The 24,557-nt window shown below is 55.8% G+C and overlaps 3 protein-coding genes across 4 annotated transcripts in view; 1 reads left to right on the top strand and 2 right to left on the bottom strand.

Annotated features, from left to right (window-relative positions):
* The window catches only part of CPNE5 (copine 5), a 96,525-nt gene extending 90,461 nt beyond the window's left edge, over positions 1-6,064 (top strand). For both annotated transcript variants that reach the window (XM_086706713.1, XM_086706714.1), the window contains 6 exons: positions 440-621; positions 1,460-1,587; positions 1,821-1,923; positions 2,547-2,604; positions 3,050-3,123; positions 4,340-6,064. In XM_086706713.1, coding sequence (XP_086562839.1) covers positions 440-621; positions 1,460-1,587; positions 1,821-1,923; positions 2,547-2,604; positions 3,050-3,123; positions 4,340-4,558 — 764 coding nt within the window. In that variant the 3' untranslated portion in view covers positions 4,559-6,064. The remainder of the gene's footprint in view (positions 1-439; positions 622-1,459; positions 1,588-1,820; positions 1,924-2,546; positions 2,605-3,049; positions 3,124-4,339) is intronic.
* Positions 6,065-8,505: 2,441 nt separating this feature from the next.
* On the bottom strand, positions 8,506-9,556 carry LOC112862830 (galanin receptor type 1-like). Its single transcript, XM_025926055.2, is given in 2 exon segments — positions 8,506-8,553; positions 8,555-9,556. Coding segments are annotated over 2 exon segments (1,050 nt in total).
* Positions 9,557-14,194: 4,638 nt separating this feature from the next.
* Positions 14,195-24,557, bottom strand: part of RAB44 (RAB44, member RAS oncogene family) — a 34,125-nt gene continuing 23,762 nt past the window's right edge. The window contains exons 10-14 of the mRNA XM_086706712.1: positions 21,366-21,447; positions 19,823-19,937; positions 18,649-18,750; positions 16,364-16,440; positions 14,195-14,425 (exon numbers count right to left, since the gene is read on the bottom strand). Coding sequence (XP_086562838.1) covers positions 14,335-14,425; positions 16,364-16,440; positions 18,649-18,750; positions 19,823-19,937; positions 21,366-21,447 — 467 coding nt within the window. The 3' untranslated portion in view covers positions 14,195-14,334. The remainder of the gene's footprint in view (positions 14,426-16,363; positions 16,441-18,648; positions 18,751-19,822; positions 19,938-21,365; positions 21,448-24,557) is intronic.

Here is a 24,557-nt window from a genome sequence, read left to right as displayed (position 1 = left end):
AGTGGGTGATAGGAGGGGGTGGCAGGAGGCCAGGAGGGAGGTAAGCAGAGGCCAGACCCCCTGGGGCCTGTGGGCACCCCCCGGTTGGGACTGGGTGGGATAGGAGCATGAGAGCATTTGGAGGAGAGAAGAGGCAAGATCTAGCTGCCTGGGGTTTGACAAGCTCATCTGGCTGGACGGCAGGCCCCAGGGCAGAGGCCGAGAGCTGGGCTGGGTGGCTGGTGGTGTCACAGAGCTGGGGACAGCAGATGGGATTCTGCGTATATTTTGAAGGTTTAGCAACCAGGAGTTACTAAAGGATTGAAGGTGTGGCAAGAGAGAAAGGAGTCAAGGATAAATAAATCAAATTAGGGGTGCCTTGGGCACCCCCCACTGCATTCTGAGCCCGGGGTGCTTGGAGTGTCGACACCAGCAAATGTTCCCGTGTCCCGTGTTGCAGGGAACCCCTCGCAGTCCACGTCCCTGCACTACATGAGCCCCTACCAGCTGAACGCCTATGCACTGGCGCTGACTGCCGTCGGGGAGATCATCCAGCACTATGACAGCGACAAGATGTTCCCTGCCCTTGGCTTCGGGGCCAAGCTACCCCCTGATGGAAGGGTGTCCCACGAGTTCCCGCTGGTAGGAGGTCCTGGGAGGACAGGCTGAGGGCCCACCGGGCTCGGGGCGTGGTGACGAGCCTGGGGCAAGGGGACATCCGTGCAGCCCTTGGGCGGGGGGTGGGGGGGCGGTAAGCTGCCTGCTGTGTGTAGGGGGGCTTGTAGCAGGGCCTCCAGAAGCCCACTCCCCAGCTGGCTCACCAGCATCTCCCCTCCATGTCTGATGCCACCCGCAGTGGGGTCTGCCCTCTTTTTTCTGACAAGACCCGAGTAGAGGTGGAGTAGAGACTTGGCTGAACTACCCCCCACCAAAACCCCAGAAATCCGGGTACAAGGGGTGTGCGTTGGGTATGGGCAACTACAGGTAATTCCAGCAACTCCCCGAGTTAGTGCTGCGATGGGGGACCTGAGGGATGCTTTCTCAGGCCGCCTCCTCTCCCTCCCTCCCACGAGCTGGGGACGCTCAATTGTGCCAGGCACAGGACACGGGAGGACAGGTTAGTTGGCTGGCCCTTCCAGAGCCACTCAGACCCTGCGGTCATTTTAGGACGGAGTGGTTTGCCCGGGGGGCCCCCGAGGGAAGCAGCCAGGGCTCTCGTGGAGGGGGTGCCACCTGAGCAGGTACAAAGAGTGGTGCAAGGGGCAGGTCGGAACCCTGCTCACCCAGAGCACGTGTTGCCCTGGGGCTCCCTCCTCTTCCCCTACCCCCCACCAGAGAAGAGTCTAGGAGATCCCAGACCTGCTGGCCTCCCCCTCCCCGGCTGTACGCCCCCCCCCACCGCCAGCAGAGCACCCGGCTGCCCTCCTTCCCACTCCTCCCTCCTTCCTGAGCTCAACCTCCCCATCCCCGGTGCCCCCAGAACGGCAACCAGGAGAACCCCTCCTGCTGCGGCATCGATGGCATCCTGGAGGCCTACCACCACAGCCTGCGCACGGTGCAGCTCTACGGCCCAACCAACTTCGCCCCCGTGGTCACCCACGTGGCCAGGTGAGTGCCGGGGCCGCTCGACGCCCATCCCCACATCTTCACACGGCCTTCGTGTCCACCCCTGTCCTCTTGGGAAGGTGGGAGGAGGTGTCTCTTCCCGTCGACCCGCCTTTCAGAGAGCTCTGACCCTAAAGAGACTCCCCTCCGGCTAAAGGCTTGTCCCCACCAAAGTGTGGGGGGCGGGGAGGGACACCGAGCGGGCCAGACAGATAGCAGCCCTCACCCCACCCCAGGACCGCGGCCGCAGTGCAGGATGGCTCTCAGTACTCGGTGCTGCTGATCATCACGGACGGGGTCATCTCGGACATGGCACAGACTAAGGAGGCTATCGTCAATGTGAGCTTGGGGGGGTGGGGAAGGGGGAGGAAAATGGGGGTGGGGGGCATGCCTTCCCGCGGCTTTAGAGGAACCCTTGGGATGAGGCTTTCCACGCAGTGGGGTTTTGGGGGCGGAGGGGGCACCGGCTGATGAAGGGTCCTACCGATGACCTCTGCACCCACCCTAGACGGTCCACTCCCTCTAGATGCCTATGGTTCCCTTATTAGCCCATCTCTAGGACTGCTGCCCCAGACCCCAGCCCGGCCTGGCCAGGTCCAGCGGGAGCCCAGAGTGGGGGAGGCCCAGGAACATGGCTGCCCCTACTGGGTGTTCTCCCTGTATAAGGGACTCCCACCCCAGCTGGCACTCCTAGTTGCCCACGTAAAAGATGTCCCACTTGGTGGTCCAGGGACAGAAGCGGGGATGGGGGTGTCTCATGGAAGCAGACCCGTGACCCATTTCACCCTCTCGACCCTCTCTTCCTCTCTGGGGCCTCACCTTGGGTTTCCCTTTGTCTGTGTCCTTCCGCCTCCCCCCTTTTCTGTGTTTCTGCGTGTCTCCATCCCTCTGTTCCATTTCTTCTCTTTTCCTTCCGTCTTCTGTTGACCCACCCCTTTCTGCCCCTACCCATGATCTCCCAGGCTGCCAAACTGCCCATGTCCATCATCATCATTGGCGTGGGCCAGGCGGAGTTCGACGGTAAGTCCCCATCCCCCCAGGTATTCCCCCAGAGGCTTCAGGCCCTTGGGAATGACCCTTCCCCAAAGAGTGAGAGCTCATGGGTGGGTGTGACTGTCTGGGTGAGCACAGGGTGTAAGGGTGTGTTTGTTTGCACAGGGAAGGGTGTGTCGGGCTGTGTACCCATCCCAAGGCTGTGGGGAGGAGGCCCAGTCACTCCTCCCTCCTCCAACCCTGGGAGCTTGGGGAGGGTGGGGGAGCTGGAACACTGGGCTAGAAGCCAGGGGTTCACCTGGTTGGGCTCCTCCTGTCTCCTGGCCTCAGTTTCCTCATCTCTAACATGGGGATCTGGTCTGATGGTCTCTGTCTTGGATTGGCCTGGGATTGGAGGACAAGTTCCACTGGTGTGCCAGGCCCAGGTGCCCACCATTAATTCACCCCACCCCCAATGCCTCTCCTCACACAGCCATGGTGGAGCTGGATGGTGACGATGTGCGGATCTCCTCCCGGGGGAAGCTGGCAGAACGGGACATTGTCCAGGTGAAACCCAAATCCTGCCTGCTCCAAGGAAGATGCAAGAGCCCCTCTAGCCAGGCTGGCCTTATACACCCCCCTTTTAGAGACTTCTCTAGAAAGGGGCCCTGGCGAGAGCCCCAGAGTGGCCTGGCCACCGGAGAAGGGAGCGGGAATCAGTGCTTGGGTCACACTTCTCCCCCAGCTGGACCCCTCTCTCCCATGTCTGAGACTCACCCCTAACGTTGTTACCCCGACCAGAATGCTCTGCCAGTGCTCTCTGAGCCCCCAGGTCTCCTTGGCCTCCTGCATGCAGAGCACTCACACTTGATATTTGCACCTTCCATTGTCTTCTGCTGGGCCGCCTTCCCAGTGGGAGGGCAAACCCTTGAAGGTGGGGGGGAGGTGTCTATAGTGTTGCTGCGGCCCTCTCCGCCCTCTCCGAGAACGGGCAGTGCTTGCTTAATTGAAGCCCTGTCTGAACATCCCATGTAGGATGGCAGATGTAATGAGCAGACAGGTCTTTGTCCTCAGGGTGTCCCTGCCCAGTCAAGCCTCAGAATGCACCTTAGTAAGCACTTCTGTCTGTGAATCTCCTGCAGACCGAGTCCCTAGTGTTTAGGAGATTGGGAATGAAAACTGACATTCTCCAGAACCCCTGGATTAAAAAGAAAAGAAAAAAGGAGGGGATGGAGGAGGGTTCATTCCAGGGGTAGAGAGCAAAGAGAGGAGGCTAGACCTCAGAGCAGGGGCAATCTGGGAGGGGGGACCCTTGCATAGAAAGGCCTAGAGCCAGGAATGCGCTGAGGCATTCAAGGGGTGGTGAGGGGCTCAAGGGGCCTGGGAGGAAGCCAGAGGGGCCTGACTTTAGGTGTCAGCGCGAGAGGGAAGAGGAGAAGCAGAGCCAAAGAGAGAGAGGTGGGGGGAGATGGGAAGGCCCGCTCTTACAAGCCAGGGGGCTCAGTCAGCGTTTCCTGAGCACCGGCTAAGTCCCTGTGTTGGTGCCAGGACTTCAGAGATTAAGTGCTCTTGTTTGGTGATGTATCCTGGCATGACGTAGACGCTCAGTACGAATCTGTTGAGTGAATGAGAGAACAGGGGCTATGAGAATTCACCACCATGGGGAGGGGGTGAGTGCAGAGGGCCGCGGTTGAGGAGGAATAGGACAGGAACCCAGGCCTGGAGATGTGGGGGCTGTGGTCCAGCCGGAGACCCTGCCTGACCCTGCCTTTCCTCTGGCCAGTTCGTGCCCTTCAGGGACTACGTGGACCGCACTGGCAACCACGTGCTGAGCATGGCCCGCCTGGCCCGCGATGTGCTGGCCGAGATCCCTGACCAGCTGGTGTCCTACATGAAGTCACAGGGCATCCGCCCGCGCCCCCCGCCTGCGGCCCCAGAGCCCTCGCCCCCACAGTCCCCAGCCCGCACGCCCCCTGCTTCCCCCCTGCACACACACATCTGAGCGCTCTTCCCGAAGTCCCCTGGCCTGTGGCGGGCGGCTGGGGCCCGGGGAGGCCAGTGGAAGTGTAGGCGGGGTCTCCAATTTGCCCCGCCCAGCGGGGGGGGAGTATAGGCGGGGTCTCTTGCAATTTGCCCCGCCCAGCCTTTGTAACATGTGTGCCTGGGAGGCCAGCAGGAGGCGGGGCCTCTGAAGACTCCTCTCTAATTTCCTAGCCTTATGGCCCAACCCAGGCAATTGGGAGGGTACAGGTGGTGGAGGTGAGGTTCTGGGCCCCTGCGTTTCTCATTTCCCCCTGATACCTGGTTCTGGCCCAGCCAGGAAGGTGTTAACAGTGAGGAGAATTGAGGTCCCCCTCGGCCCACCTGGCAATCCCGTCTGCTCCTACATGGCCGTGAAGCCTGGGCTGGGCCTCCCTCCTCCTGTGGTGTCTATTTCTATACCTGGCCCCTGCCCTCCTACCCCAGTATCTATCCCATCCCCATTTCCAGTGAACCCTGTGAGGCTGCTGGGTTTGCAGGGATGCCTGAGCATGTGACCCTTCCCAGGGACACTTGCATGCTCTGGGAGCCCTGCAGACCCATGCAGGGGAGGCTGTGAGGGGAGGCCGTAGGCCACATGGTGGGCTGGGAATGGAGGCCTTTTGGGCACAGGGTCCTTTCTGGTGCCTCTCAAGCCCAGAAGGACATGGTTTTAGATACACAGATCCACAGGCCTTTCCTTGGTGTAGACCCACAGGCATCTCTACAGCTGACTTCTGATTCCAGGCATCCCCTCCTCTTGCCAGAGCTGCCTGGGACCCCTGGGGCCCAGGCCTCTGCTACCCCCCTGGAGGCCTTGGAAGGAGCGGTCCAGCCGCAACACTCCTACACTGCCCCTGTGACCCACGGGGATAAGAGATAGAGGTCCTGGGTTCAAGCCCTGCCTCTAGCTGCCGCCCGTGGGAACCCAAGCAAGGCCCTCCTGCCTTCTGGGTCTCAGTTTCCACATCTGTAAGTCAAGAGGGTTGACCAGATGGTCCCGGATTTACCTTCAGCTCTGATGTCCTGAGAGTCCATTCATGCCATGCCCAGCTCCCCCCATCCCACTCCTTAGCAGTGCGACCCCTTACCCCAGGCCGTCTTGGCCCTTGGGGTCACCTTGTTCCATCCTGTCACCCCAAATCCACCTGAGTCCTTCAACCTTGGGCTCTGGTGTCTGAGCCCAAGCTCCTGCCCCTGCTGTGGGGAAGGTGAGACAGGTGATCTCACCCCTGGGCCCAACCAGCTGCCCAGCCTTGGTCATGCATGCCAGCCCCTCCTGCAGCATGAGGCTCCGAGGCCCACTGCACATCCCATGCCTGGGCGCCACCCCCCCTCCCCCCCGCGCCCGTCTGCTGCCCAATGCCGCTTCCCTCCCTGTCATGCATGATGGTGGTGTTTCTATGCTGTCTGGTCCTGTGCCCGTCTCTGAGACAGTCTCTGTGTGGAATTTGCCTTAAACTGGAGTAAATTTGGTTCTTTTACTAAAGTTTCTTGTTTTCCTTTCCCTGTGAAAAATAGAAAATATATTGCTGTTCGACAGAGTCCAGGTTCTCCTCTCCCTCTTTCTTCCATTCTTTTGTTTAATGAAGATTTACTGAGCAACTACTATGTGCCAGGGTCGGTGCTGGGCACTCAGGATGCGGCAATGAACAAAACACAGGCCCCGTCTCCACATGGAGCTTACAACAAACACATAAATAAGACAGGAAAACCCAGTAAGCACTTAAATAGGTAGATAACTTAATTTCAGGTGGTGATAAGAGTCACAAAGACAAATAACAGAAAATAAGGGGCTAGAGAGGGACAGGGTGATATTTTAATGAGGTGGTTAGGGAGAGCCTCTCTGAGGAAGTGAAGGTTGAAATGAGCCCTAAGGAAATGAGAGAAGGAGGCACGATGGTATCCAAGGCCAAGTAGAAGGAACAGCAAGTGCAAAGGCCCTGAGGCAGAGGCATACTTCATGTGAAGGACAGCAGGGAGGCTTGTGTGATTGGAACTGTATTAAGTAGGGAGATAGTTCAGGAGGTGAGATCAGGGGGGTGAAGAATCCAGAGTGCATAGGGCCTTGTGGGCCGTGGTTAGGGCTTTAGCATTCCTCTTGAGTGAAATGGAGTCAGGAGGTGAGAGAGGTGAATAACATGATCAGATTATTCTCAAAAACAGGTGGGTCAGTTTATTACATTTGATCACCCACTGACTCATCCCTCAACAAGTATTTACCTAGCACTCACGCCAGGCCCTGCTCAAGTTTGGAAACACTGATTCACACACAGTTGTACCCTCAGAGGGCAGCCCCTGCCCTCCGTGTCCCTCTTCATCTATCAACCCCTGTGGCCCTCAGAGCCCAGGATCTCAGGGAAAGGGGACTTCTCCCCTCCTCTGGGCAAGCTCGCTCTCAGATTAGCCCTCCAGCCAGCCATTCCCAATCTGCACATCACAAGAAATTTGGGACTAATTATACCAAAGTTGGGGACTTACTTCTTATGATTTTATAGTAAATTAGAGCTGATTCATGGCTGTCCCTATAATTAGATCACCCTCTGACTTGCATTCCGATGTGCTTGGAGTGGGAACCGGGTGGGGTCATAGCTTGGGAAGAGGGAAGTTCCCATAACCAGTGACCCATTTTGCCTCACCTTGGACGTCTGTGGGAAAGCGTCAAGCAGAGATGCCCACCTGGCAGGGGAATCAAGTCTCAGAGCCACCGCCCAAGAGGGGCCAAGTGCATCTTTACTGAGCTTGACACTGTAGCTTCTCTCCTGGGTTATTTCTCAAGGTATGGCCCATGAAACATTGTTTTTTTGGCATGGATTTTGGGGAACTGCCTACTCTGAGCCCCTCTCAGAGAATCCCAGTGGCCTTTGGAGCATTCAAGGCTCTGATAAGTCCTGCAGCAAAGAGACCCGTTTAACTTGGTTCAATCCGGTGTTTCCAAAGCTTTTTGACCATGGAGTCAGAGAGAGAGAGAGAGAGTGTGTGTGTGTTTAGCTGTAACACTGTTACCAAGCAGAAAACGTTGAACATTCTGTCTTAGGACTTTAAGTAGAGATCACCTCCCTGGTTCCACCACTAACACAGAAGACTGAGGCCTGCTACCAGAAGGCCAGAGGCAGGGCATGGAGTTTGGGAGCTTCTCAGAGGAGGTTGGGTAGGAGAGGTGGGGACCTTTCATTTCTCTGGAGAGAGGAAGGAAACCACAGAGAAGAAAGGAGGGCGTTCAGAAAGTCACGGCACAAAGGTTGACTTTGTGTTCCCTCGTGGGGCTGAGAGGTGTGTGTGACTGAGCTAGGAGAGGGCAGGCAGAGGAGGGAGAGGCAGCTGAAAGGCTCTCCTGGACTCTGGGCTCCCACCCCGGGTGCAGCTGTCTTCCCTCCTCACCCCTATTTGCTCCACAGGCCCTCAGGATTAAGGACCCTGGACTGTCATTCCCCAGGTCATTCCCCTCCACACTTCTGCCTTTGGAAGTCCCTTTACCGATCTCGTGTCCACTCCCCTCAAGTGCCCCTGAATTAATAAAAATAAAATGATGATGATAATAATCGCGATGACCAACACTCCTATGCACTTAGGAAGCAGCAGGTGTTCTGAGCGCTCTATGTGTGTTACGAGTATCTTTACAACAACCCTGTGAAGAAGGTGCTACCATTATCCCACTTTCCAGATGAGAAGACGGAGCCGTGGAGAGGTTAAGGGACTTGTTCAGGGTCACACCACTAGAAAGTAGTAGAGCCTACAGGTATCTGAGTCCCAAGGTGGAATGGGAGCATCAACCTAGTTGCCATTTTGGTTGCCGTCTCACCTTTGCTGGGCCACCTGCCCTCTCTGGATCTCAGGGTCCCCACTGGTAAAATGGAGGGGACCGGCTCTAACGTCGCTAAGGGTCTTCCCATCTCTCTTGACTCTCAGCCCTCCCGTCAGCCTATCTTCTCAGACCCTCGCCAGACCCCAGAGGCCTCCCGGGACCTGGGTTGAGGCCAGGCTGGATGCTCTCCATCACCATACCGGCCCCGCCCACACCCCCAGGGTGCCTGGCTGCCCTTGGCCTGCGGAAGAGGTCCCTGAGCCCTGCCCGGAAGGGGCGGGAGAGGTAGAAGCAGAGGATGGGGCTGACGGCACAGTTGGAATAGGCCAGGATGGTGCAGAGGCTGGACGCCACGAAAGCCACCGGCGTGGCAGGCAGGCCGCCCACGGCTGCCACGTAGCCCAGCACAGAGCAGGGCCCCCACATCAGCACGAAGACCACCAGCACCACAAGGATGAGCCCTGCGTTCTCCTGGTGCTCCCGGACGCTCTCCCCGCTGGGGCCACGGGGCCGTGTCCGCAGGAGCCAGCCCACGTGGCCGAAAGAGCAGCCCAGCCCCAGCGTACAAGGCAGGAAGGCCAGGGCTCCCAGCAGGCTGAAGTAGCAGGAGGCCTGGGCAGGGCTCAGGAGCAAGAGGCAGGCCGGGGCCCCCACGGCCCCCTCCTCCACGACCACCCTCTGGAACAGCCAGGTAGGCAATGATGCAGTGAGGCCCAGGACCCACGCGGCCCCACAGAGCAGCAGGCGGGCGCCCCGGCCAGACGGGAGGGCCACGTCGGGCCAGGCCACGGCCACGTGGCGCAGAAGAGCCGTGGCCACCATGCTGTAGAAGGTACAGAACATGGTGGCGTTGTTGGTGGCCTGGCTGGCAGTGCAGAGGACGGGGCCCAGCCACCAGTGGGGCCGCAGGAAGCTGAGCAGCAGCACGGGCACCACGCAGGCCAGGAAGAGCAGGTCGGACAGCGTGATGTTCACCATGAGGCTGTTGGTCAGGGCGAGGAGCGGACGGGGGGCGCCTGAGGCCCGGCCCACCACCACCAGCATGAGCCCGTTGGCCACCAGCCCCACCAGCAGGATGAGGCCGCAGACTCCGGCAAAGATGAGACGGAGCAGTCGCTCAGGTGTGGCTGTGAGCCCGGAGGTGAACGTGGCGTTGGGCTCCGGCCTAGGCTCCATCCTCCTGCTCCACACACACAAGGACAGTGTAGAAACCGGCCTCTTCCCCTGCTGAGCGCCCCTCCTTTCCCAGAGCCCTGCATCCAGGGGGCCCCCTTGGCATGCATCGGTCCCCTGAGACCTCACAACAGCCTGATGGGACGGGCTCGGTCTACACCGTGGGCTCAAGTCCCGACTCTGCTATGCTGTAGCTCCGTGACTTTGGGAAGTTACCTAATGTTTCCCTACCTCAGTTTCCTCAACTGTAGAGAAGTAAGGAAATAAAACCGATGTCAACAGTAACTGTTACAAAAGGGTAATTTTCATGCTCCTCTTTTTAACTTCTTTATTTCTAAAACTTCTGCGGGGGGGCGCCTGGGTGGCGCAGTCGGTTAAGCGTCCGACTTCAGCCAGGTCACGATCTCGAGGTCCGTGAGTTCGAGCCCCGCGTCAGGCTCTGGGCTGATGGCTCAGAGCCTGGAGCCTGTTTCCGATTCTGTGTCTCCCTCTCTCTCTGCCCCTCCCCCGTTCATGCTCTGTCTCTCTCTGTCCCAAAAATAAATAAAAACCTTGAAAAAATAAAAAAATAAAAAAATAAAACTTCTGCGGGGATGGGGTGCCTGGGTGGCTCGGTCGGTTAAGCATCTGACTCTCGGTTTCGGCTGAGGTCGTGATCTCACAGTTCATGAGTTCAAGCCCCACACCGGGCTCTGCGCTGACAGCATGGAGCCTGATTGGGATTCTCTCTCTCTCTGCCCCCCCCACCACCCCCACCCCACCCCGCTCTCTCTGCCTCTCTCCTGCTCAGGCTCTCTCTCTCTTTCTTTCTCAAAATAAATAAATAAACTTTAAAAATATAAATAAATAAAATTTCTGCAGGGAGTGCAAAACGAATTTGGGGTGTGTGTGTGTGTCTATGTATATGCACGTGCATGCGTGCGTGCACGCACGCGCATATATATTTGTAAACAAAACCTTGCCTGCCTGTGAAACAGATTTTAATTCGAGGTTCAAGTAAGAAAGTGCATATGGAAGGGCTTTGAGAAGGTGTGAAGTCCCTGCCAGCGGTTCCCAAGCTTGTCTGTGCATGGGGATCACCTGAGGAGTTTCAAAATTACTAATGCGTGGGTCCCAGTGACAAGATTTCATTGATGTGGGCTTTTTTGAAAGATTCCAGATGACTCTACGGGGCGGACCAGCTTGGGAACGACCGCCTTTCTATGGCTGTGCTGGGTACCCGGTGGGGGTGGGGGGAGGCACTGCTCCCCAGGTGTCGGATCTTCTCCCCCTCACTGCGTCCTACATGCTGAGAACATGGGGGGTCCCCGGAACCAGGCTGGGAAACGGAGTCTAGACATCCCAGAGTCAGCCCAGGGGGGCTACTGTCTGCACCTGCCACCGTGCGGATCAGGCCGGGATCCCTAGCTTTCTTGGGAAGAGACTTGCCCATTAACCCAATAAATATGTCCTGAGTCTATACCCTGAACCAGCTTCTAGGGATCCAGCAGCAAACGTGACAGCTCCGTGGGGTCCTGATTCTACTTTCCTTCCCCTTTTCTCCTACACTGGAGGCAGGGGGAGTCTGGAGAGACCCCTCTCTGGCTCGGAGCCGGGGGTCCCCTGAGCCCCTGCAGCAGAGCCCTGCCTGGGGGACTTGCTTGGCCTCTGGGGCCCGAGGGCAGCCGAGAGGAGACCTCAGGGGGGCCTGTGTGAATTCTGCCTCCAATACCACGCCACTGCAAGGTCTCAGGCTCCTTCCAGGAACTGTGGGTGAGGGAGGAACCGAGGGACCAGCCTCAGTCCCTAACTGCCCTGTCTTCCCTTTCTTCATTCCCCCGGCCCAGGCCTGCTGCCAATGACAGAAGTGGAGACGAGGGGAGGGAAAGAAAGGGTCCAGGGCCCCGGCCCCGGCTCCACCTAAGCGTCCGTACCTTCCTAGGAGAAGCTCCGTAACTTCATGGCGACGCTTGTGGCCGCCAGAGCCTGGGTTCAAACGCCCCCTGCACCACCTGCTAGCCGTGTGGCTGCGGAAAGCGACTCATCCTCTGTGCCGCATTTTCCTTAGCTGTGAAGTGGGGATAATCACAAGCCTCATCTCACAGGGCTGATGTGAGGGTTGAATGGGGTGATACAAGCTAAGTGCTCGGAACAGTGCCTGGCGCGAAGTAGGAGCTTTGCAAATGATGCCTGTTCTGTTCCTGCCCACCCACCGTTCCAAAAATCTCTCTTCCCTGACACCTCTGTCCCCACTCCAGTTTGTCCCCCTGCCCTCCCCTTCTCCCTCCACCACCTGAGCCCCATCAGCCCAGTCCCGCCCTCCTTTTCTTTTTTAAAAAAATTGTTTAAATGTTTATTTATTTTTGAGAGAGAGAGAAAGAGCGAGGGAGGGGCAGAGAGAGGAGATAGAGAATCCGAAGCAGGCTCCAGGCTCTGAGCTGTCACAGAGCCTGACGCGGGGCTCGAACCATGAACCGCAAGATCATGACCTGAGCTGAAGCCTGACGCTTCCCGGACTGAGCCACCCCAGGCGCCCTCACCCTCCTTTTCCTAACCAGCCTCAAGCGAAGTTGTGACCGGCGCCTGCTTGGCGGACGTGCCCTGGGAACTCACCACTTGCCTGGATGCTCCCTCTGAAATCTACCTTGAGCCCCTCCTGCTGCTGTCCTTACCTGCCTCGTGCTGCTCTGAGGTTCCTGGGCCCTGCTTGCTGACCCGGAGCCCTCTGACACCAGGAAAGGCTGGCGGCCCCTCCACAGCCCTGCTCAGCACAGAAGCTGGACCTAGCCAGAGAAAGCCAAGAGAAGGTTCTGGGCAGGTGTGTGGTCCCTTCTGGCACCCCACCTCTAGGGAACCTGAGCTGGCTGCCTCCAGCGGGCGCAGAGCTGAGATGAAAGGGGCAGGCCTGGGGGCTATTTCTGTACGGGGTCCCCCAGAGGACAGGGGCTCTATCCGCTCTCCTGGCTCCCCCAGGAATCACACCCTGCTTACCTGCCTCATTAACTCGCTGGCCTACCGGACAGAGACGTTGGTGCCTGCCAGGTCCCCAGGCCCCAGAGAGAGCCATTAGCAACAGCAAGACCTGCCTCCCACCCTCGTCCATGGGCACACATCACTCTCTCCAGCCCACCTCTCCCCGTCTGTCTGTCTGTCTGTCTTGGAACCTACTGCAATCTAGAAACTTCTCAGAGCAGGGAGACACTTGTGGGCTGACGGAGAGGATCCAGGAAGGGAGAAGAGATCGGGGATAAGAAAGAATCCATAAGAGGGGCCAGGGAGAGAACGGCCTAGATCACAAAGTCATCCTGCATGTTGTCTAGAGGTTGAATGGGGTCCGTTAAAGGCATTGGATCCAACCTTTGGTGGCTTCGGATGCCTGAACGTTTTCCACCTTGCCTCTTGCCAAGGGTCACCCAACTGCCACTTGTATGCCTCTATTGACAGAGAGCTCACTGCTGTGGAGGCATCCCTTTCAGAACCGAGCAGAGGGATGGGGGCCAAGATCGGAGACTGATTCGACCTGTAGGCAAGCTCTGTCTTCCACCTCCCACCCTCCCTTCCTCTCCTGCAGTCTCTTGCTCTGTACCTCTTTCTCTTGGAACTGTCTCTGCTTGTCTCCCCCACGGAACCGGGGTTTCCTTGGATTCAGCTGGGGAATTCACCAGGATTGAAGGATCACGAAGTTATCATTACGCACCCTGCATCCTGCACACGCTGGCCTGCAGGACATGGTGGGTGTCGTTGCGGTTAGCGGCAAGATGACGGGGACAACAATCACGACAAACCTACGTGACGGGAGATAGTCCAACACTGAGGGGCCGTCTCCCTAAGATTCTCGAAACAAGCTCCTTAAGGGCACGGGAGACCACAGCCCGGGGGGGCTGTACCTTTCAGGAGGCAAATGTTGTGCAGTTCTGGGAATCCCTGCAAAAGCTCCAAAGAGGAGCCCACGAGTGACCCGCGGCCAGTGTCTCTGCTGCTCCCCAGGCCCCACCAGCCACACCCCAGCTGGACCTCGAGAGCACCCGGAGACTGACGACTGAGGGCAGAGAGCTGCACCAGGGGACATCTTGGCATTAGAGCAGGTGACCTTTGAATGCGACCCCTTAGAGTCAGGTCTGGGGGAAAGGAAGTGGGGGAGGGGGGGACAGGAGACAGGAGGAACAGGGCTTGTCAGGGGCCATCAGAACATTGCTCTTTCCCCAGACTCAGATTCTGCTCGGAAGGAACTCCATGCTTGCAAACAGGGGTGAATGGGACAAGGTTCACCAGCTTTGTCAGGCACGAAACAGGGGGACTGCTTGAATAAAGAGTATTTTGTCATTAACAGGCTGTATCCGTTAGCAATCAGCCCCGAAGCAAGCTCCCGGGGAAGTTTCTCTCCCTCTCCTTAGCGTTTATTTTTCATTTTGATTATATCAAGAACACCGAATCGTTGCAGAAGATCTGGAAATACAAACACATATAAAAAGGGAAATAACACCTCCGCACATTCACCCTGCAATATTACCACCCAGAGATGTGTGCCCAAGAATGCGGTGTGCTTTCCTTCATTCATTTTTCTAGACTTTTCCTTTCTTTAAAGAGTTTTCACCACCATCACCTCAGCAAAGTCCTTCTTCAGAGTGCAAAGGGCAGCGTTAGTGCAGCCCTACCCTGGGATCCGAGTCCTGACCGGAGGAGGGGTTTTCCTGAACATCCGAGCTGGCCGTCTCTGTCATTGCTGTGTCCAGGCAGGTGGGACAGGAGCCGAGGAACAGGAAACCCGAGGGGTGCCGTCCTGTCCTGGCTGGGCCAGATGGTCAGAAGCAGCAGACAGAGCTCTTGGATGGCCTCTTGGGGGCCACCTCCACCAGGGAGTCCTTCAGACGGTCTTCCTGCATCTTGAGTGACCTGTGTGACGACGCCAGACATCAGTCCTCTGTCTCACCTTGCCGGGGCAGCAGGGAGGGACCTGCGGGTGCAGCTGTGGGGCTGGGGGATTGCATCCCCTGAGCTACCTCTCTTCCCCCCCTGCTCTGTTCCCGTCCTGCATTCCACACGGCACCGGAAAAATGGGGCTATGGAGACTTTTGCCCTCTCTTTCCTGGCATCCTTTCCAGACTACTGTGTGCCAGGCTTGGTGCAAGGGACTCTGAATGGGACAGTGAAGCCGGCATGTCCTTGCCTTGAGTGGTAAGGGAGATAGAGAGGAGAAGGGGCTGTCAGAACCCAGGAATGGGGAAGCACGCCGAGGGACCTCACACCAGGTTCTCCAGGGATTTACGGAGGAAGGAGGCAGCGTCAGAGCAGAGACCCAGCAGAGTACAAGGGTTCACTAGCAGAAAAGCAGGGTGCATTCCAGGCAGGGGGCAAAGGCTCAGTGTCAAAAGATAGCTGGGGATTGGGGAAATAAAAGAAGCTCATTGGTTCATTCACTTGCTCAGATTATATTTATTGTGTGGGGACCACTGCGCTAACTCCCAAAGCCTAAAGACTGACCGGCCCAGAAAGAAGCCTTGTAGGCAACAGGGGGTCAGGGCCCCCAGGGGCCTGGAAACCACATTCAGGAACCTGGGCTTCTGTTCTACAGCGGAGGGAATCCGTTGAGCAGTTTTGGATCAGAGACCATCACAGTGTGATCGGGTGCGTGGTTTGGCAAGCTCGCCCTGGTGGCTTTGTCAGAGAAGGGCCTTCCAGATCATCTGGCCTAGTACCCCGTCCGCCTTACCCATTTCATTCATTTCTTGGGCACCTAGTATGTGCTGGGCCCTGGGTGTGGAGGGAGGGGCTGAACAAAACAGATGCGGCCCTGCCCTTCTGGAGCTACAGTCTGGTGCAGGAGGCCGACAGCAACAAGGAAGCAGACAAATGCACCTGTGATTACGATTTGTCAAGAAGGGTTTTTGTTTGGTTTTGTTTGTTAGTTTTTTCAAAAAAATTTTTAATGTTTATTTATTTTTGAGACAGAGAGAGACAGAGCATGAACGGAGGAGGGTCAGAGAGAGAGGGAGACACAGAATCTGAAACAGGCTCCAGGCTCTGAGCGGTCAGCACAGAGCCCGACGCGGGGCTCGAACTCACGGACCGTGAGATCGTGACCTGAGCTGAAGTTGGCGGCTTAACCGACTGAGCCACCCAGGCTCCCCATGAAGGGGTTTTTTTTTTTTAAGTTTGTTTATTTTGAGAGAGATGAGAGCACAAGCCAGGGAGGAGGAGGGGCAGAGAGAGGGGGAGAGAAAGAGAACCCCAAGCAGGCTCCCCGCTGTCAGCGCAGAGCCCGACGCGGGGCCCAAACTCCCGAACCGCGAGATCACCACCTGAGCCAAAATCAAGAGTTGGATGCTTCACTGACTGAGTCACCCAGGCGCCCCAAGAAGGGCTTTGAAAGACACAAACAGAGGACAGGGATCCAGAATAGTGGTGGGATGGAGAGTGGTCAGGGAGGGTCCCCCCCTAAACAGCTGGAGCTGAGTGAGTGTGCACGTACACACGCACGCAGGGACAGGGGAGATGAGGAAGGCCACTGCGAGGCATTGGGATTTTATTCTAAATCTAGTGGGAGTTACTAGAAGGCTGGGAGCAGGAAAGTGACTCTCTCTGTCCCACCACACTGCACAGAGGAGAAAGCCGAGGCTCAGACAGGGCACGTGAGACTTTTAGGAGGTGATGCAGTCAACGGCGTTGGTAGAACTGGCTTCGGACTCTCTGCACAGTGCTCTCTGTCCTTCCCCAGAGTGTGAGCCCTGTGTTGTCGCAGTGCTTCCTCAGAGTGGGCCTTCCCTCCCTCAGGAGGGGTCTGGAGGCTGCCCAGGAGGCCCTCGGGGTGGGGAGGGGCGGGGTGGCACTCACCGGGCCAGGTTCATCATGGACTCCTGGATGTTGTGACCTAGGGCGGCGCTGCACTCCCCAAAGGAGACTCCCAGCTCCTGCAGACAGACAGGGGTATGGGTGCCCTCACGGAGCACACTGAGCATCCTGGTGGCCGCCCCCACCGCCAAAGCCCTGGCCATCAGACAGAGTCCCACCCAGTACATCCCTAGGCCAACCATAACAAGCGAGGCAGACCCTTCTCCGTGTGGCCACTGGTCCCAGCCCTGGTCCTGCCCACTGGCCCTCTCCACCCTGGCCAGCCACCATGCTAAAGATGCCACCCCGGAAACGTTCCAGAGCCCACAGAGCAATGGTGGAAAGCCCGTGTCCCAACTTGGAGAAATGTCCCTGGGGATATATTTTTTTTTTTTTAATTTTTTTTTTTAACGTTTATTTATTCTTGAGACAGAGAGAGACACACAGCACGAGCAGGGAAGGGGCAGAGAGAGAGGGAGACACAGAATGTGAAGCAGGCTCCAGGCTCTGAGCTGTCAGTGCAGGGGCCCAAACCCAGGAACAGCGAAGTTACGACCTGAGCTGAAGTCAGACGGTCAACCAACTGAGCCACCCCAGTGCCCCCCTCCGGGGGCATTTTAAACCATTAGTTGTGTGGGGTTTTTTATTTCAAAAATATTCAACTGGGGGAAATACTGGAAAATACAGCATTCAAAAAGTGTAAGTGCAGGGGCGCCTGGGTGGCTCAGTCGGTCGGGCGTCTGACTTTGGCTCGGGTCATGATCATGGTTCGTGAGCTCAAGCCCCACATCGGGCTCCCTGCCCCTCGCACAGAGCCCACTTGGGATCCTCTGTCCCACTCCCTCTCTGCCCTTCCCCTGCTCACACTCTCTCTCTCAAAAATGAATAAACGTTTCTAAAAATGTATAGGTGCAAAATATAAACCACTCCTGTTAGTGTTTGATATATATCTTTTCGCTCTGTTTTATTTTTTATTTTTTTATTGTTTATTTTTGAGACAGAGAGAGACGGAGCATGAACAGGGGAGGGGCAGAGAGAGAGGGAGACACAGAATCCGAAGCAGGCTCCAGCCTCTGAGCCGTCAGTCCAGAGCCTGACGCGGGGCTCGAACTCACGAACCGCGAGATCGTGACCTGAGCCGAAGTCGGACGCTTAACCGACTGCGCCACTCAGGCGCCCCTCGCTCTGTTTTATATAACCCTTTGGGGTAGGGTGGGCTCAAGGTCATTGTACTGTTGGATTAAAGCATATGCAATGGCTAGTTTGACGGGGCCCCGGTCAAATATCAGCAACCTCACAGGATTCAGACGACCAGCTGTTCTTTTGACTTCTCGTTATAGTGTAAGCACTTCCTCCACACCCTCAAATATTGTTTCTGGGACGCGATTCTTAACGGCAAATGCTAGCCTCTCCCATGAACCTCCACAATTTGACCACCACCCCCTGCCAAATGTCTGTTCTTATAAATAATACTGTAAATAACATCCTCGCGTAAACATTCTTGATTATACATTACACGCGGGTATCCATTACTCTATCCTCGTAGGGATTATTATTTCTGATTCTTTCCTCAGGATGAGTTGCCAGAGGAGGAATTACCATGTCGAAGAGATGAGCCACTACATTTAGGAGGGAAACATTCCCGCCAACCAGGAGCCACAGTGATGACCTCATGATTACGAGAAAAGAGAAGAGGAAGGAAATATAATATGGAAATGCCAAGAGGGGTTGTAGCAGAGGTGGGGCAAAGGGTGGGCTCTTTTTTCCTTCTCTATTATTCTCCAGAGTTTCTGGAACGTGGCCAAATTCTATTCGTGAATAAATAGCATCCGCTGCCTGGTGGTGGGGCTTTGGATGCGCTCTCGCCAGAGAAGAATTTGAGTCCTAAGATAGAATAAATTAGAAGGAATGCTATGTTAATTAGAGACCAGAGAGAAAAGTAAGATTTGATTGGGAATTTTAAGTGAAGCTTTTAAAACCTTTCTTTACTCGGAAGATACTTTTGTGGGGGTCAGAATGCTGTGTGGAGAACTGCTAGTTCAACGTGAGGGTCAATGTCACGCCCACCATCACAGCTTCACGTTTGGGCCCAAGAACAGGGTAGGTCAGAAATAGAGGGGGCCAGGCCGCTGTCCACTCTGACCCGGCCTTTGGCAGGGCAGGGGCAGGGGCAGGAACGGGCGACGGGTCCTTCTCGGTTAGCCAGGCCGGGGTGACCCGTCCACTAACCTCCAGGGAGGGGTCTGCCCAGTCCAGGCTGGGTGAGGGCCTGACGCCCGGGTGCTCACCTGGGCCAGCTGCTGCCCAGCCTCGGTGGGCACCTGCCGTTTCTCCTCACAGTCCATCTTGTTTCCCAGGAGAAGCGCGACCACCCCGTCGGACCCTGAGTCCTGCACACAGAACACATTCCCTCAGCCACACGTGCTGGGTGCCTGCTATGCTGTGCCAGGCCCTGGGTGGACGCGGCCCCGCCCTCCAGGGAGCTGACTAAGCACACCCTGCCCCCCCCACCCCCACCCCCATGACGGCCTTTCTGGGTCACACCCACTCCACACCCTTCGGTCGACAGTGAGTCAGCCCCTCCTCTCTGCCTACCAACTTGTCAGCCATTTTCCGAGGCCAGCCTCAAAAGTGCCTCCCCTAGCAGGCCTTCCAGGATTGTTCCCGCCCCTGCCCTTCTCTTCCTGCCTGTGCTGAACAGCCCGGTGCTTGATTACACAGGCCGGCTTGGCTCATTTCCTAGTGGTTTCATGACTACTACTACTGCTGCTAAGCTTCTGTTTACTGAGTGCTTACTATATACCCAGCATTGTGCTAAAGGCAATGATGTCAGTGAATCCTAACAACTGTCTGAGAGAAGCTGGAAAATCGAAGTTCGGAGAAGCTGAGTCACGTGTCCAAGGTCACAGAGTTGGGGCAGGGTAGTTGGGATTCACACCTAGGTCCTGTCAGACCCAGAGCCCAACCTCCTTCATATATCACCTTATCCTACTTCGTTGGCTTCTCTTCAACTAGACTAGAAACTCCCACAGAGAAGACAACACGTCTTCCCTCACACCCCTCTGCGGTGCTAGCCCATGCTGCAGAATTTCAGTGTGTGCGTGTCAACTAAGCACACGGGGCGAGAACTAGAGACGGGTGGACGGACGACTTATCACTTAGAGTGTCGCTACACTTGCATTATTCCCAGGTGTTAAGAAGACACCCCCAAGCTACTGCATATAGGAAAGAAATGTTCATAAGATAAAGGAAGTAGTTTATTTTGGAGGCGGTACTATGTGGTTGTGGTTTCTTTGTGTGACGATGCCCCCGGCCCATCCAGCCACCTGCCCTCAGCGGGTCGCATCACCCACGAGTCTGCTGTGTCATTTGTAATCCTGGGAGAAAGGGGGGGTGTGGGCAGGGTGCAAGTTCCCTCTTGGTTCCCCAAACTGGGGCCAACCCCAGCAGCCATAGGCTCACCTGGAGACAGTCCAGCCAGTGGCGCACGTGGGCAAAGCTCTCCTGGGAGGTGACGTCGTACATGAGTACCACTCCATCAGCCTTTCGGAGTAGCTGCCGAGTCACGCTGTGGTACCTGCCCAGACAGTCTGCGTGAGGCCAGGCCTGGGGGGCTGACCCCATGCCCTGGCCTCTCCAGGCCTTAGCTACTTCGTCTGCAAAGCGGGGCAAGGAGCCTCACCTGCTTCTAATTGCTTCCCAAACAGTTTTCCTTCTCACAGGGTAGTTCTCGTTGAATAGGTAATGGTTCTCACGGCTCAGACTTCAGAAGGTACCAGGCAGCACCCAGTGAAAAGTCTGACACCACCCCCCCCCCCCCCCCCGCCACCACCCCCATCCTGCCTCCACTCAGTCTCCCTCCCCGGGGGCAGCCAGGGTTAGCAGTTTCCAGAGGGATTTTATGAACACACACAACTGTATATGTGCATACACGCACACACATGGTAAACACAGTGTAAAGTCCTCACTGTATTCGTTAATGCTCAGTAATCTGAGCTTTGCTTTTTGTTTTTTTTTTTTTTAAATTTTTTTTTTTTTTTCATTTATTTTTGGGACAGAGAGAGACAGAGCATGAACGGGGGAGGGGCAGAGAGAGAGGGAGACACAGAATCGGAAACAGGCTCCAGGCTCTGAGCCATCAGCCCAGAGCCTGACGCGGGGCTCGAACTCAAGGACCGCGAGATCGTGACCTGGCTGAAGTCGGACGCTTAACCGACTGCGCCACCCAGGCGCCCCTGAGCTTTGCTTTTTGAATTCGTAAAACGTCTTGGAGGTGTCTCCCCACGGGTGCACGGGGAGAACGCTCAATCTCTTTTGTGGCTTCATACTATTCTACATATTGGGTAGAATCAGCTGGGCCACCATTCCGGACGTTTTGGTCATTCCCGGTGTTTCACAACATAAGTGATGTTGTTTTGAACGTGTCGAGACTACAGTCATGTATGAGTTGATCAGCAGAGTAAGTTTCTGGAAGCAGAGCTGCTGGGTCAAAGAAGATGTGGCTTTTTTTTTTTTTTTTTTAAAGAGAGAGAGAGAAATAGCATGAGCGGGGGAGGGGGACAGAGTGGGGGAGAGAGAGAGGACGTGGGCTTTGATCCCACGACCCTGGGATCATGGCCTGAGCCGAAACTCATGGCTGAGTTAGACGCTCAGCCGAGGCGCCCAGGCTCCCCAGAAAATATGCCTTTTAAGTTTCGATCGCTACTGCCTAACTGCAAAGGGGCAGGCTGGCGTTTTCAGAACAGGCGATGGGCAGCCGTCCCTGCAGGCCATGCGGGGATGGCCCTGCCAGCTGCCCTGTCAGGCCGAGGGGCCCTTGGGTCACCTACCCCACCGGGGCTTGACTCACCTCTCCTTCCCCAGCCTCCTAAATCCTTAGGGGCTGGATACCTTTCATGCACGTGGTTGCCTCTTGCCTACGTTAGACTCTTCGAGGTCAGGGCTGCCCTCCACCCCGCTGTACCTCAGCGGCCCTGACACCACGATTACAGACAGGGCCGGTTACCTCTCCTGGCCAGCCGTGTCCCAGAGCTGCAGCGCGAAGCGCTTGTTGTCCACCAGCAGAGTTTTGACCCGAAAATCCACACCTAGGACACACAGAGGGCATCAGGTCCGCTTCTAAGTTACCATCCAGGGCTTCCAGCCAAGACCTGTCCCCGGTACCAGCCCCTCGGGCTGCCGGGCTTCCCCTCAGCTCTCCAAATCCCATCCGTACTCAAGGGCCCACGTCTGCCAAGAAGCCTCTCCTGACCACCTAGCCTGTGGGCTTCACTGCCCCCACCGCACTCCCACACCCTGGTGGTCAGTGCCAGTTCGAGGCACCTTGCGTTGTTTCGACCTCTGTGAACATATCCGTCTTCCCACCTGTACAGCAATGTTTATTCCTCAGGTCCCTCAAGAAAACCAGTTTCGTTATTTTATTTTTAGAATACTCCCTGTTTCGTTCCTAATTATGGAACAGACAGCAGGGTAGAAACAGACAGCCTAGGACGGCGGAAGGAGCAATGCCGTCAGGGATGCCTGACTGTGAGCTGCCCGCCCTCAGCCGCTAGCTTTGTGACCCCAGGCAGGTCACTGTACCTCTCTGAGCCTCCCTTTCTCATCTGCAAGATGACAATTAATTTTTAAAAAAATTTTTTTAACGTTTATTTATTTTTGAGACAGAGAGAGAGAGCATGAACAGGGGAGGGTCAGAGAAAGAGGGAGACACAGAATCTGAAACAGGCTCCAGGCTCTGAGCTGTCAGAACAGAGCCCGATGCGGGGCTTGAACTCACGGGCCGCGAGATCGTGACCTGAGCCGAAGTCGGACGCTTAACCAACTGAGCCACCCAGGCGCCCCATGCAAGATGACAATTTAAAAAGACCCACACCGGGGCGCCTGGCTGGCTCAGTTGGGAGAGCACGCCGCTCTTGATCTCAGGGTCTTGAGTTCAAGCCCCACGTTGGGTGTAGAGCTCACTTAAGTAAATAAATATCTGTTAAAAAAAAAAAAAAAAGGTTTTAAAATAAAACAAAAGGACGCACATCGCAGAGTGGTTGGGAGAATTAAATGACTTATGTTTGAGGTTCAGCCCAGTTTCCGGAGGGGGTTCTTGGGAGGTGATCATTTTCACCATTATTCTTTTTATTTTTAATGTTTGTTTATTTATTTTGAGAGAGAGCACGCATGAGCAGGGGAGGGTCAGAGAGAGTGGGAGAGAGAGAATCCCCAAAAGGCTCTGCACTGTCAGCGTAGAACCTGACGCGGGGCTCGAACACACGAACTGTGAGATCATGACCTGAGCTGAAGTCGGACCCTTAACTGAGCCACCCAGGCACCCCTCATCACTATTCTCATCTCCCTGAACCCTAGCCCTTCAAATCTCCCAGGTCCACCCCTGCCGTGGTCATGCTTTCAGACCCTCTCTGTCCCTGGAGATATGAAGGTAAGAGTGAAATCCCGGGGAAGTGTAGAAAGTTTGGGGTGCCCCTTCCTGCCAATCCCCACTTCCCAAGGAAATCCGGCCGAGTAGGGGGTGAGTGAGAGGGGCTTCTTTGTCCCTTTCCTACAGGGCCCACTGTAGGCCCCAGGCCAGCTCAGGAAAGGGGTGCCTCCTCATATCAGCCCTGAGCTAGTAGAGACTTTCCTCCGTCTCTTATGGTGACCTCCGTGAACACCTGCTGCTCTCGCCGGAGGCAGTCAAAACCACGGACCACCTCCCTCCCGCTACTGCCCATGCTCTCCACAGGAAGTGACCACCTGGGAGACCTGACTGCAGAATGGTGATGCAGAAGTCTGTAGCATTTACTTCTCTTTACTGCCCTCTTTCCTGAATGTCTTAGGAAGCCCAGGGTCTACAGGAACCTCCGAGATTGTCTAATCCAACCCCCGGTGATAATATCCAGCTTCGGCTTAAATACCCACCGTGTAACCTACCAACGACTCTTTCATAACCCCCCCCCTCATTACCCCCGCTGTTCTACCTCCCTGTCCACCCCCTCTTCAGTCCACCCATACGGCCCCCATACTGTCCCCCAAACATGCCGTTAAGAATAGAAGTGATCTCCTTCCCAAGGAATCTGCTATTTACATTAAGAGTATAACAATGACCTCTTTCCGAAGGAATCTCCCCAGGGAGAGAGTAATGCTGAACCCAGGAGAGGGTAAGACCCAGAAGAGGGTAGGGCGCGTGCTTTGAAGGCAGGAGACTATGGCTATGAACTTTGGGCCCCAGCGAGGGCAGGAAAGTTAACCAGGTCTTCAATGATCTGTTTCCCTCATCTGTAAAATGGGGCTATGGAAAATGCACATTCAAATATAACCCATTTGGCTCTGGCTCTGGGACTCCACCTAGCCCTGTTCTTCTGAGAGGGGGTGAGAATGGAAGAGGTGACGCTGGGTGGGGAAATGTTCAAGACTGGGGAAGCCAGAATCATCCCCATGGATAATGAAGCCAGATGGATGGCAGCCACCAGGGGGCACCAAACCGCAGCTGGCCCTGGGACAGATTTGTCTCACCCACCTGGATCTCAGACCCTCCCAAGCTGCCTAGCAGTGAGCGCAGTCTCGACCTGTCTTTTTACAATTTTGCAACCTGTGTTTTTCTTGATTGAATTCTGTGGGACCTTCTTATCACATAATAACGGAGGCAGATCATTTAATACAGGGAGGGCTTCTGTAAGGAATAAGGCATGTAAGACAGGCTTGGGCACTGTAGGTAGTCAGTAACCAATAACTTAGTGATTAATAACAGTGGCCTTGCAGACCCTGTGACCCCGCTCAACATCAGACCAGGCCTGCTATGAGTTCCCTACTCCCAAGGACGCTGCACTCTTAACTGGTTCTCCAGGTTAGGATTCTTAGAAAAAAGTTTGAGAACTTGTCTTAGAGCCTCTTGTGCATGAAGGCTGTCATTTACTCACTGGCCTGGCACTGGTCCCCAGACAGCCTGCACCCTGACTGACACGAACACACGGATCTCCCCCGTCTTTGTGCCTAAGTGGGTCTCCTCTTCATTCCTGAGCTTGCATTTCTGTGGCTCTATACGATGACAAGTGGTCATATATCCTGACGTTTTTAGGTAGAGGAGTCTTTGTGGTTGGGGACATTTCATTTGCAGGGGCCACTGAATTAGACATTATCAAATATTTACTTACAATAATAACAATAAAAACAGGGGTGCCTGGGTGGTTCAGTCAGTTAAGCGCCAGACTTT

This window comes from Puma concolor, chromosome B2, assembly GCF_028749965.1.
Source record: "Puma concolor isolate L17-30 chromosome B2, mPumCon1.1.hap2, whole genome shotgun sequence".
Classification (NCBI taxonomy): Eukaryota; Metazoa; Chordata; class Mammalia; order Carnivora; family Felidae; genus Puma; species Puma concolor.
The sequence above is the reverse complement of the archived record's forward strand: the minus strand, read 5'-3'. Positions and strand labels throughout refer to the sequence as shown.